The sequence below is a fragment of the Podarcis melisellensis genome (assembly GCF_964234715.1).
Source record: "Podarcis melisellensis genome assembly, chromosome: 16".
Taxonomy (NCBI): Eukaryota; Metazoa; Chordata; class Lepidosauria; order Squamata; family Lacertidae; genus Podarcis; species Podarcis melisellensis.
The window spans coordinates 3074313-3087168 of NC_138533.1; the positions used below are offsets into that span (position 1 = coordinate 3074313).

At 50.6% G+C, this 12856-nt stretch overlaps 1 protein-coding gene across 3 annotated transcripts in view; it reads right to left on the reverse strand.

Moving 5' to 3' along the window:
- Positions 1 to 1617: 1617 nt before the first annotated feature.
- Positions 1618 to 12856, reverse strand: part of POGZ (pogo transposable element derived with ZNF domain) — a 37863-nt gene continuing 26624 nt past the window's right edge. For all 3 annotated transcript variants that reach the window (XM_081891312.1, XM_081891314.1, XM_081891313.1), the window contains exons 10-19: positions 12159 to 12313; positions 11186 to 11286; positions 10441 to 10587; positions 9385 to 9519; positions 8540 to 8712; positions 7712 to 7852; positions 7401 to 7460; positions 6255 to 6367; positions 5261 to 5285; positions 1618 to 4771 (exon numbers count right to left, since the gene is read on the reverse strand). In XM_081891312.1, coding sequence (XP_081747438.1) covers positions 3148 to 4771; positions 5261 to 5285; positions 6255 to 6367; positions 7401 to 7460; positions 7712 to 7852; positions 8540 to 8712; positions 9385 to 9519; positions 10441 to 10587; positions 11186 to 11286; positions 12159 to 12313 — 2674 coding nt within the window. In that variant the 3' untranslated portion in view covers positions 1618 to 3147. The remainder of the gene's footprint in view (positions 4772 to 5260; positions 5286 to 6254; positions 6368 to 7400; positions 7461 to 7711; positions 7853 to 8539; positions 8713 to 9384; positions 9520 to 10440; positions 10588 to 11185; positions 11287 to 12158; positions 12314 to 12856) is intronic.

Sequence of the window (12856 nt, forward strand, 5' to 3'; positions counted from 1 at the left end):
TGCCTGTATGTACATGTCATGATTCTTATACTTTCACTGTAACTTTCCAGTTTTCTCTGCTATAAGCTTCCTGTCGACCTGAATCGGGCATTCCTGATCCTGTGTCATCTTAAAGCGTTGCTGGCTTCTCCGCTTTCTGAGCTTGTCAGACTAATCTTGTGGTGAGGCTGTTTGTGTCGGGGGACAGGGGACGGGACGACACTTAGAATTAAAGAGAGTGGGAGGTGCATTTTTTTAAAAATGCTTCTCCATCTACTGAAAGCTCCCAGAAAATTCACTGCATTGTAGAAAGCTGACACATCAAGGAAGAAGCCTGCAGCCCAGCCTTTCTTGACACTCTGATTTTCTACCACCAGGGGAATGTATTATTTGATGTAGGGGGAATTGGTCAGACTCTGGGGCTGAGGGCTAAACTGAATGTGGCATATCAGTCATGCAGTTAGTGACCGTGTGAATGGGTCTGTCCTTTAGAGGGAAATTAACGTAATCACTAATGAACATAGCTGTCGACTTTTCCCTTTTCTTGCGAGGAATCCTATTCGGAATAAGGGAATTTCCCTTAAAAAAAGGGGAAAGTTGACAGCTATGCTAATGAATGGTGCTGTTTGGGCCTGTGTGGTTCAGTTCCAACACAGATCCAGAGAATGCACATGGACACTTCGCTTGCCAAGTAGATGAGAAGACAAAAGTGGCAGAGATTGGAAGCCCACTTTCTGCAGTTTGACAGGCAGATAGATACAGGCTCAGAGTTTGCCACCCCTGCTGTTACCAATCTCATTCTTAAAGCCCTGATGAGCTCGGGAGCAGCCAGTACAACTACCAACACATGGGGCCACTGAGAGGCATTCAAAACATCTGAATAAGCACCGTGTTGGCTATCTAATTTTCAAAGCACCCCGGCACCAAGTTTGAGAGCTGCTTACAGTCTTGAGGGGAGGGCGGGATAAGGGGGCATGACGGTGTCTGCAGAGAAGGAAAAGCAAGAGGGGAAGAGTCAGCTAAAATGGTTGGGGTGGGGGTGGGGAGGGAGATGAGCCCCTTGGACTGGAAAGGGGAAAGATGCTAGGATGGCAAGATCCACTTTGGACAGGGGCTTGGGTGGTAATCTGTGCGTCCAAGGAAGGAAGGAAGGGAATCTAGTGTATAACGGGGAGAGAAAAAACTATCCAGTTGCTCCAGATCATGCTAATCTTATGCTTGTCTACAAGGTCACCTCTCGGTGGACCTTTTCTGAACCTCTTCCGACTCTACCATTACCATTTTTGAGATGCGGCAACCAGAACTGTACAGTATTACAAATTCACGGAAGAGACAAGACTCTCTTTGGGGATCTGGCCCAAATAACTTTCCTCTGGACCCCCACAACTGATAATGCAGCTGAATGCCCCCTTTTGCTGCACCATCAGCACCCACAGACCCCCCCCCCCGCTAACCTCAGCATCATACAGCTGTGCTGCCTTGGGCTGATGGAAGATGAAGTACAAAACACCTGGATGGAGGACACCAGGTTGTATCTGGCATCCTGCCTGAAGCTCCTGTTAATTTACAACACGCACAAAACTTCTCCCCGCCCCGTCCAGCTGTTATTCTCCATAATAAAAACACAGCGTTTATAAATCCATTTCCCTGGCTTTATTAAATGTTCCACGTATGTACATTTTAGAGATTAATCATTTACAGGTCAGCCCACCCTGTTTCCTTCTTCCCTTGAGTAACTGGGGTGGGGAGCGGGGTGGGCATATTGGGGGCTTCGGGGAAAGGGAGGGAAGGCGTCGGCCACAGAGGAGAGTCTTAAAACTTCAACGGAAAAAAGTAAAACCAGAAGTGGCATGAAGGGCAGGGGAGGGAGGAGGCTCCCACGTTCTTTCGTCATGTCAAAATGCTTTTCATTGTTCAGACCATAATACGTTACGATTTTTAAAAAACTCTCAAACATGCAAACAGTAGAAAAAACATCTCTCTTTTTGTCTTTCTTTTGTCTCTGTTTTTTACGCTGGCAGTGAAAAATAAAAACAAGTTCTCCCTTGTTTTTTTGAGTGTGCAGCTGGGTTCAACCGAAGTAGCAAATTCGGGGTACGTAGTGTGTCTTGGCGCCGTCGGAGAAAGCAGGATTCAGTAGCTATCGATACGTTTCCAGAAGGTTTAAAGTCAATGGTCCAGGAGAGGATTAGCTTGCAACCAACGAGCCAACAGGAAAGGGTGTTGCCAACCTGAACGGAGTTGTCAAAAGGCTTGAAGCTTCCACAGTTTATACGCTTGTTGGGAATCAGAAGGAGCAGGTGCCCAGTAGTGTAGCCAACGGACGAGGAAGTGAGGAAGTTACGGCAGCTGCCTGGAAGTCCAGGTAACTCTCAACCAAAGTGGATCATCGGTCAACCCAAAGCATGGCACTTCTATGTCTATAAAGATCCATTTGCTGGTGACCAACAGGAGGGATCAACCCCTTTCCTGTCCCTAAACAACGGTGTTGGCCTTTAACTGCTGTCCTCTTTGTTAATAAGGAAACCTCAAATTTTCAAAGGGCGGCTACAGAACGTTCAATGTGTTAAAGGAAACATTCATACCTTAAAAGAAAGAAAAGATGTTATCACCTAGAAATCAACATTTCTGGATCCAAGTGTTAAAATGGGGAAGATAGGGGAGGTCTGTGTTATGACAAATTTTAAAAAAAATTGGGGTGGGGTGTAGAGATTTTCATTCTTTAGCTACATATTGGTGTTCCTTGGTTTTTTCAAAAGAAAAAAGGTCACATTGATGATGCGGCTTAATTAAAAACCTTTTTTGCACAGTATAAAACAAACACAACCCAGAAACTATAATACAGTGAGGTAAAGAAAATGAAAAGCAAAAAATAATTCACCCACAATGTATCTTCAGAAAATAGCAACACAGTGATTTAAGAAAAAACAAAAACAAATTAAGCACATTTTTTTCTTTTTAAAGAAATGAACAGACCGCATAAAATGGCTATTAGTCTGCGTGTTCACCTACTAATCTCCCCTAGCCACAGATCCACAGGGAAGTGAAAATGGTCTCATCCAACATTGATTTTCTTTTATATATATATCTATATATCTCTATATATATCTATATATATATAAAAGAGAGAGAAAAAGAACTCTTTCTCTGGATCAAGGGGGAAAGCACTCAGACTTCCATCAGATCCAAGTCAGCATCCTCAAAGCCGTAGAACGATTCTGTCTCGCTCTCCCCTTCAAAGAGCTGGTGGAGGATCTCGGGGTTGGCGGATTCCTCGGCTGGCGCGACCAATGCCCCGTCCTGCAGCTCTGCCTCTTCCTCCTCCTCCTCTTCCTCCTGCGGCTCGTTGTTGAGCTTCAGCTGCTCCTCCAGTGAAGCAATGAGCTCCTCCTGCATGTCGGCGTTGCGGGTGGGTGTGTTGGCCGTGCCATCGGGGCCCGGCAGCACACTGGCCACCAGGAAGGACTGCTGGACCAGTTCGGGGCAGTCGCTGATGACCTCGAGCACCTCGGCCAGCCAGCACAGGACCAGCTGGAGGAGGATGTCCGAGTCGCACGTGGAGTCGGCCATCTCCTTGGCCTGCTCCTTCCACTTTTTGTGCAAGAAGTTTTTCACGGTCCTTTTGATGCAAACGTCCAGCGGCTGGTTTTTGGAGCTGCAGCCGGCGGGGACGACGGCCGGCAGCGTGTTGGAGGAGCTCAGCACGGAGAGGACCTCTTCCGAGAGGTGCGTCCGGTGGCAATCCAGGACCAGCATGCCTTTGCTGTTCTGGCTCTTTATGTGCTTGTGCCACACCGTGGAGGACCACGACTCCATGATCTCGTCGTCGCTGTAGCCGCCCTCCTTCACCTCCAGCACAATCGTCTCCGGGACGTTGGCGGCCTGCTCCACCCGGCCCCGGTAGAAGACAAGGGTGGGCAGCACGCTCCCGTCAGCCAAGATGGCCAGGACCACGTCGCACCAGGGCTCCCCCGTCCCCACCGTCTGCAAGGCGTTCTCCTTCCGGTCGTCGCTGCAGAGCACTTCCACGTCCAGGAAGAGGGAGATTTCGTCGATGGCGGCGATCATGGATAGAGGCAGGTCCTGGGTGTGGATCTGCCGCTGAACGAACTCAATGAAGCAGCTGGCACTGCCCTCGACGTCCTTGGGCAGAGGGTGGGCCACCGCCCGGCGGTTGTGCGTGCTGAGGTTGTGCCGGAGCATGAAGCGGACGGCCCACTCGTAGGAGATCTTGAAGCCGCCTTCCAAGGACCGCCCAATCTTGGTGGCCTTCTGGAAGAGGGTCTCCTCGTTGACCGGCAGCTGCTGCTCCCGCTGGGTGAGCACCCACTCCGCCAGTTTCTCCTCCGCCTCGAAGCTCAGGTACTTCCCCTCGGACAGGGAGGCCACGTTCTCCTCCTGGAAAGCCTGGAACCGCCGAAGCCAGCGCCGGATCCGCCGCGGGGGGTTCTTGAAGTGCTCGGCCGCCTGCTCCGTGTTGCAGCACAGGGCGAAGAGGACCACCCGTAGCTTCTTCACCGAGAGCTGCTCCTTTCGGCTCGCCGGCTCAGGCGCTTCCTTCGCCGGTGGCTCCTCGTCCTCATCTTCCACGTTCAAGCACTCGTCTTCATCCTCCTGGATAGTGGCGGGAGCTGGAGTGGGAGCGACGACAGGGGGTCTGTTGGCAGCTTCAGGCGCCTCCTTCTCTTTCTCGTCCTCGGGCAGAGGCGAGGCCGTGTTCACGGTAGCAGCTTTGATTGGCGGGTAGGTGGAGCTGGGGGCCTTCACGCCTCTGTCAAATGGCTGGGCAGGCCTGAAGGATGGGAGGAAAAAAGAAAGACGGGGAAGATCCTTGAGTATTTTTCTTTCTTTATCTCATCACGTTTACACACCGCATAAGGGGGGTGGGGAATCTCAAAAGCAGTTTACAAAGAGAATAAAGCAATAAAATTATCAGTAAAAACCATACAAAACAACTCTCAAGATGATTCAAAAGAGAAAAATCACAGAAATAACTTAAAAGCAGATTAAAACATGTATCTACATTCTGCACATCTGGGGAGGCTGAAGAAAAATGTTTTTAGCAGGCAGTAAGAAGAGTACAGTGAAGTCAATACACAGGGAGTCTCAGAGTGTGGGTGCTGTCACAATAAAATATTTCTCACAAATGTGGAATGGGTATGATGTGGCACCTGTAACAGGGCCAGTTTTGCAGTAAAAGAAAGAGAAAAATCCCTCACACGGGATGAGGGGCAGAAGAAGAGAATCTGACCAGATGGGAGGAAAATTGGGAAAAATTTACCTTGAATGCGAACTCCAGGTGGAACCTGTTAGAAAAAAAGAGGAAATAAAAGTATTGAGAGGCTGAGCTTGCACCAGGCGGCTTGTAAACAAGGAACACACAAAGGGACTGGACAGCCAGCCAGGGTCACTGGCAACAGGTGGACTCACAGCACGGGGGCAGAGGAAAATCCAGGGGCGTTCTGGGAACTATTAGCCATACCCTGAGTCTGCACAGCAATCCATCACTACCCTTTTCCATCAGCATATAAACTGCCTCTTAGGAAGACGACGGAGAACCAGTTGCTAGCAGCTCACGGACACCATGCCATGCTTTGCCCCTCACTGGCTCCCTTACGCAGCAGACTAGCTCCCCCATCCTCTCCCTGCCTATTCTGCCTTCCTGAACCTGGCCTTGCTCTCCTGATGGCACCCTCCTGTTCAAGCCTGCAAATCTGTCTTGCCCCTCAGTTAAGCGCCGCTGTGGCCTGGTGATCTTCCTGGAAGAGTCCTGGACCTTTGTGTACTTATCTAGTGGGCGACACCATTGCCTTCCCTTTATTTCCTCATCCCTTGTTGATACCCCAATGTGTGTGTCTCAAGGACAAGTTCTGTGGCCACGTTCTGAGCATTAAACCCAGATCCACTGCTCTTTGAACCCAGAGTCTCCTAGGCAGCTGCCCCCAAGGACTTCCATCGCAGTCTCTGAGCTGGTTGGGAAAGGAAGAGCAAAAAGACTGGAAGTATCAAGGCAGCGGGAATGGCAGAGGGAGTAGAACTGCAGCAAGGGCAAGAGTGAAGTGTTCAAACAGGCTTGCAATAAAACAGAGAGAGGAAATGCCTCTCTCTCTCAGAAGAGAGTCTCAGTTCGAAACCAGTGTGGGCAATACTGAGATGGACCAGTATAGGGCGGTTTCCTAGGTGATAAGACACATGTGGTGGTGATGATTCTTTTTGGTGAGGAACTCTGTTTGAATGAGCAAACACTGGGAATGCCCGCCCCCTCCAGCCCTCACCTCGTAGGAGGACGTTGCTGAATTCGTGCGAGGGGTTGAAGACAAGGTGCTTGGCCATCGCGTCGCCTTCCGATGTGGCAAAGAGACAAGCCGAGCAAGCCAATCGCACTCCGCTGTGAGGCAGAAATGAAAAGAAGGAAGGTCATCCCTTGTGGTAGGATCTTGCCACTCGCAAGGGTATTTGATTCCCAAACATCTTCCCTTGTAGACAAGCAACAAAAATGACACCACCCCCTCTGCCCTGGCAATGCACATCTTGATTTAGCTGCTCAAAAGATAAATCACATCAGGGTGGGGAACTTGAAGCCCTTTGATGTGATTCTTTGGGGATCTTGTTATAAGTGCCGAGAATTCCAACACATTCATTACACACACACACACACACACACACACACACACACGAAAACTGTCTAAGCCTCACTAATGAAGCATGTCAGAAAACAAGGTTTCTAAAACAACCACAGATCTTGGAGGGCTGGTTTAAGAAGTTATTAATTCAATGTTTGAAAAGCCAACACCCCCCCAAGTGCTCTCTCCACTAAGGCTGGAGTCAAGCATTTTGAGCTGAGGTTCTGCAGCATTCGTTCTCCAGACCCAGGAACTGCCATTTGCGATTAGCACAAAAGCACAAAAGTGATTAGATACATCACACACAGGAAAGCTCATGAGGCAAATCTACACTACAAAAATATAAGTCTTAACACCAGTTCAGCTCACAGACTTAAAATGGTCTAAACCAGCATTTCCCAACCTGAGGGCTCCAGCAGAGGCTTCAGGTGACTTATTGATTCATGGTTTGCTTCTCTCCAAACAAACCACAAGCAAAGTCCTCATTGCCATTGCCATCGCTTTCTTTAACATAGCGGGGTTAACCTTGCACATGAACCAAATCCCTCTCATTTTGTCATAGCTCCAGCCACCCTGCAAGGAATTCTGGGAGCTGTAGGTTGCTGAAGAGGCTGAGAAGACATTCTTGGCTTGACTACCCCCAACTGGACCAGAGTTACAAATATTAGGTGTGAGAGAAGGATTATTAAGGCAGGTTTAGGTCCACGGTGTAGACGAACACCACACCAGAACATTAAAAAGCTGCTAGCTAGCAGGTAAAGCAAAGAAATTATTGTTCCAGTGAAATTTCTGCCTTACCAAGCAGTGTAGTTTTTGAACAAGGCCAAGTACTTCGGACTCTTGCGAGGAACGTGGTTGCTGGTAAAAAGAGAATAAGCAAACACACACAAATGAGGAAAGAGAGCAATTCTTAGGGACCCCCACAAGCCACCCACTTCCTTAACCGGGCCCAGCAAACACTTCAGCCCAGCAAAAGTGGGTGCACAGGTCACAGAAAGAGAAGAGCAGGCACACTCTTGCCCCTTCCTGCTTCAGCCGGAAGGGAAGAGTTAGCCGCTGCACCAAAAGATCAGAGGAGGAGGAAGAGAAAACCACTTGGCCTGACTTACTTGATCATGTGGTTGGCATAGGCGCGGGAGCAACAGGTGCTGTAACGGCATAGCGAGCAGTGGACGTAGGTGGGGAAGTGGTTTGGGAAATCCGGGATTTCGAAGCTGCACTCCAGACACGTTTGCCGGCCAAGGACGCTCCTGCAGAGAGAAAGGGGGCAGCCGGTCAGGGGCTGGGTTCCAACAAAGGATGTGGGTTTTGTTAAGAGGCTCTGGCAGGTGTTGGACCACGGTTGATGATGCGGCAGGCGAGTGCCGCAGCTGTGGACTCCTTCCTGGCCTGTTGTCCTGTATCGCCTTAAGCCATAAGGACCAGACACTTGCGTTAAGAGAAAAACCTTGAAAATGGAGTCCTATTGCTTCTTTTATTAAAAAAAAAAAAGCCAAAACACCACCAAATTAAATGAGCAATTCTGTAAAGGACGTTTGGGTCACTGTGCACCCAAGTCAAAGTGCAGGATTTGGATTTTGGAGCTGGAGTCCCACAGCTAGCCAGGTGTTCAGCTCATAGCAGAGAAGGTTTCCTCCTTGCTCCCCTGGCTGGGACAGTGCAGGGAAGCATCTATACCAGGGGTTGGGAGGAACCTCAGGCCAAAGGGCCAAATGCGGCTCCCAAAACTCCCTCCAGCAAGCCGTTCTTTCCAAGCTGCTCCTGCCTCCACGTCAAGTCACTTTCCTCATAAAAGTGATGCAAAGCATCAGCTGTCGAACGTAAGGAGGAAGCTGCAGAATCTGAACCACTGAACAGCACAGTTCTCCCCACCCACCCGCCACAGATTATTAGTTCTAAGGGATGTTTTAGTGGGAAATTTAGTAATGAGCTCTGACATCTTCCTGACGGCTTTCTTCTGGATGTTCCTCTGGTAAGGTGGGCACAGGAAGTTGGGCTGGGGGTCCGCCGAGGCTGAGAGCAAGGTGGTGTCTTGTAGCAGGCCTGGGGGCATGTCGTTGGCAGACAAGGGCACCGTCCGCGGCTGCCCTCGGGAGGCCCTGATGGTGACCTGTGGCGCAGAGGGGGGGGGGGGAGAGACTGCAATGAGAACACTCGGGCGCTATACAGATACAGAAAAGAAAAAGAAAAAAATCTCCAAATGATGCCTGTGCTTCATTTGCATAGCCCCACCCCTGCGAAAAGTGGGAGGGATTACCTACTCCCAAGTAACCTTCCTCACCAGCTGAGGGGAAGCCAGAAATCGATCAGCATTAAAGATGGGGACAGAGGAACTAGCTGGAAATGTATTTTATTCATGTCTTATATTTATATCCCACCTTTCAAGGTGCCCTACAGACATCTCCTCCCCATGTAAACCTCACACCCGCCCTGTGAGGTAGGCTAGGCTGAAAGACAGGCCAGGATCACATCTAGTGAGCTTCATGGCTGATGGGGGTGGGGTGGGAGAGGGAGAGAATTTGAATCCTGCTCTCTCAGGACCAAGTCCAGCGCTCTACCCACTACAGGCAGGTGGGGAGCCCAGGGAAACTATGCAAACAAGTCCACACAAGTTTCTGGTCCACAAACGTTTCAACCAGCCTGCCTGTCACTTTGTGCCTTAAAAAAGAAAGTGGCGTGGGGAACCACACAGACAGGGAACCTTAGTAATGTCTGCCTGCTAGATTGTGCAGTGAGGACTGCCTGTCCACCCCTTGCGTCCCCCAGGTGTCCCTCTCCGTACCTTGGTGCCTGGTTTTAGCCCCTCCAGCTGCTTGGGCTTGCGGAAGGTTTTGTGGTGCTGCAGCTTGTGCTCAATCTTGTCCTTGGCAAAGAGGAACTGCAGCCGGCACTTGTTGCAGTGATAGATGCTCTTCTTCTGCGGGAGGAATTGGAGTGGCATGAAAGCGGTGTTGACGCAGCAGTAGGCAGTGGCTTTTGTCGTAAAGGGAGGGAGGGTGGGGAACCTGCGGCCCCTCCAGATGTCGCTGTCATCGCCAGAGTGGTCATCTCTTGGCTGGCGTTCTTACCCACCATTATATACCCACAACAATCCTGCGAGGTAGGTTAGGCTAAGAGGCAGGGACTGGCCCCAGGTCACCCACAGGGAGCGCCATGTGGCCAAGCAGGGATTTGACCCCTGGTCTCTTCCAGGTCCTAGGTTGACACTCTAACCCATGGGTGGGCAACCTAAGGCACGGGGCTGGATCTGGCCCAATCGCCTTCTCAATCCAGCCTGCAGAAGGTCCAGGAATCAGCATCTTTTTACATGAGTGGAATGTGTCCTTTTATTTAAAAGGCATCTCTGGGTTATTTGTGGGCCATAGGAATTCGCTCATTCCCACCCCCTGCCAAAAAAAAAACAGTCCGGCCCCCCACAAGGTCTGAGGGACAGTGGACTGGCCCCCTGCTGAAAAAGTTTTCTTTCCCCTGTTCTAACCACTACCCTCAGGACTCTCCTGCCCCATTCTAATGCACAGGTAGGCTTCAAGATAAAAATAACAATAAGGGTGGGAAATCAATAATTATTTCTATATCCCTGCATCTTCCCCACCCAAACCCCCTTTAGAATTTTTACTCCTGGTTTTTACTTTCTGTTACATTCTCCAACTACCCCTTAAAAGGGAGATACAGAGTTGAAAGGCACCTCTGGGAAATGGTCCAGAGACCTCTATGGCCTCAGGGGTTGAGCTGAGGAGGAGGAGGGCGCAGAGGAGGGCCAGAGAATTCAGCTGGCCTGCATGGCATTCCCAGTCACAAAGGGGACCAGGCGAGTGCTTCACCTGCAAGGCCAATTTACCTGGTGCCTCATGAAATGCTGCTGGAAGGCGTTGCCGTTCTTGAAGACCTTGAGGCAGTAAGGGCAGAGGAGGTGCCGCGTGTCCTCGTGGACCATTCGGAAGTGGCTGTCTACTTCGGAGTAGAGTGACGAGCGGTACTGGCAGACCTGGAGGGAGCCATGAGCACAGAAGCATGGACAGACGGTTTTGTTTTCTTTTGCAAATTCAGTACAGGGGGAAAAAACAGCAACACCGAAACGAACAGTCACAGATTTCTCGTATGTTACAGTATGTTTTGGGAAAGAAGTGATAAGGATTAAAATCAGGTGAGCGATAAGTAAAGCAACTATCTGATACAAGCCCTCCAAATTCCAGCATGGGTAGCTGGAGGCTGTGAACTCTCAAGAGAAGGATCGGACCTTTTTCGTCTGGCATTTTGCCTTCAGCAATGGCTTAATGTGGGAAGCTCATAATTATTTCGTAAACAACTTTGAGGCGGTTTTAAAAATTAAATAAAAATCAAGAGATATATAATTAAATAAGGAGTGTGCAAAGGCCATGGCTCTCCCATATCACTTTCTCCCCCTGCACAGAAACTCCCATACACCAGAAACTAGTATTCAGGGGTAGACTGCCTCTGTGCATGGAAGTTCCATTCCTACTACATTGTAGCTAACAAAGGGGAGAGGCGGCTGACCAGACTCAGTGTGGATTCTCAGTTTGTTGAAGCCAACTGGGTTTTTTTTTGGGGGGGGGTCTCCATACCTGGCAAACGTAGGGCATCTCCCCTGGCTTGTGAGTGTCCTTCATGTGCTGCAGGAACATGGGCTCGCTCTCGAAAGCCCATTCACAGATCTTGCATTTCGCTGTAACGCAAGAGGGAGTCTGTCAAAAAGGAGGACGCCAGGAGGATTCAGATGCCACCCCAAACTGCAGAAGGCTTGCAGGGCCTGGCCCAGGAACAAAGTCTGGGTTGAACCTCAGATAACCATCCCCACACCCCATTAAGGGTCCCTGTTGGCCATGAAACAAAATCATATTTAGGTTTAGTTTCCCATTCTCCTGGACCCAACTGTAAAGGTAAAGGGACCCCTGACCATTAGGTCCAGTTGTGACCCACTCTGGGGTTGCGGCGCTCATCTTGCTTTATTGGCCGAGGAAGCCAGCGTACAGCTTCCAGGTCATGTGGCCAGCATGAGTAAGCCGCTTCTGGTGAACCAGAGCAGTGCACAGAAATGCCGTTTACCTTCCCGCCAGAGCAGTACCTATTTATCTACTTGCACTTTCGAACTGCTAGGTTGGCAGGAGCAGGGACTGAGCAACGGGAGCTCACCCCGTCGCGGGGATTCGAACCACCGACCTTCTGATCGGCAAGTCCTAGGCTCTGTGGTTTAACCCACAGCGCCACCCACGTCCCTGGACCCAACTGTAACTATGCCTAATTACATGCAGCTCAAAAATACAAATACTTCCCCTTTCCCCTATCGCCTCCTGCAACCCCCTTGGGGCAGGGAGCAGCCCCTGGTACTCTGTAAATAATGCCACTGTTTCCTGCCCTGTCCCTGGTGAGCAGAGGGGACAGTCCTCCTCTGCACCAAAGGAAAAGGGAACCTCTGAAGGAAGCCTTTTTTCCAGTGCAGGCTGTGACCATCGTGGAGACCCTTCCCATCTCCCCCTGCTGAGATGTTTTGCGGGGGGGACAGACGGACAGGGGGAGACACTTTGGGGCAGAGCTTACTGGTTGATTCGTAGGGGCTGTGTACATTCTCCAAGTGGCACTGGAGCTGGAAGGGCGTAGAAAACTGCCGGTAACAATGCTGGCAGATGGTGTGGACGTCCACCTCACCGTTCTGCTGATCCAGCTCGACGTGGTGCTTCATGTGGTTCATAAACCTGGAGGGGTGGGGGAGGGGAGCAGACGTTTCTGTGGTTACTTCAAGCGGGGGAGAAATCTCTTCCTGCCTGTTTCCCCTTGCTGCTCACTGCAGGCAGCAGCTCCGAGTGCGAAGTGTGCCTCTCTAAATACTGGTTGCTGGGGAATGGTGGCACTGGGCTTGTGTCCTGATCGTGGGCTTCCCGGAAGAGGCACTCTGGCTGGCCATTGTGGGAAAGGGGATGCTGGAAGGAGATGGGTCCCCTTTGGCCTTTGCAAATCCTCAAACGGGACCCGAGCACAAGAGCCTTATTCCCCCCTGCAGTTCCCAACAACTGGAATCCAGAAACATGACTGGCTCTGTCTGTGGAGACAGCATGGCCATCAAGGCTAGCGGCCAAACACAACAGATAAACCTCCTTAAATTGGGCTGCCTCTCTTTAAGACCAGAGTGGGGAATCTGTCCCCCCCCCCCCAGCATCTTCCAGAGGGCCACACCTCCTTCTCTGGTTGGCTTTGCCGCAGCCCTTCCTTGCCCCCCTCCCTGACAACGCTTCACCCAT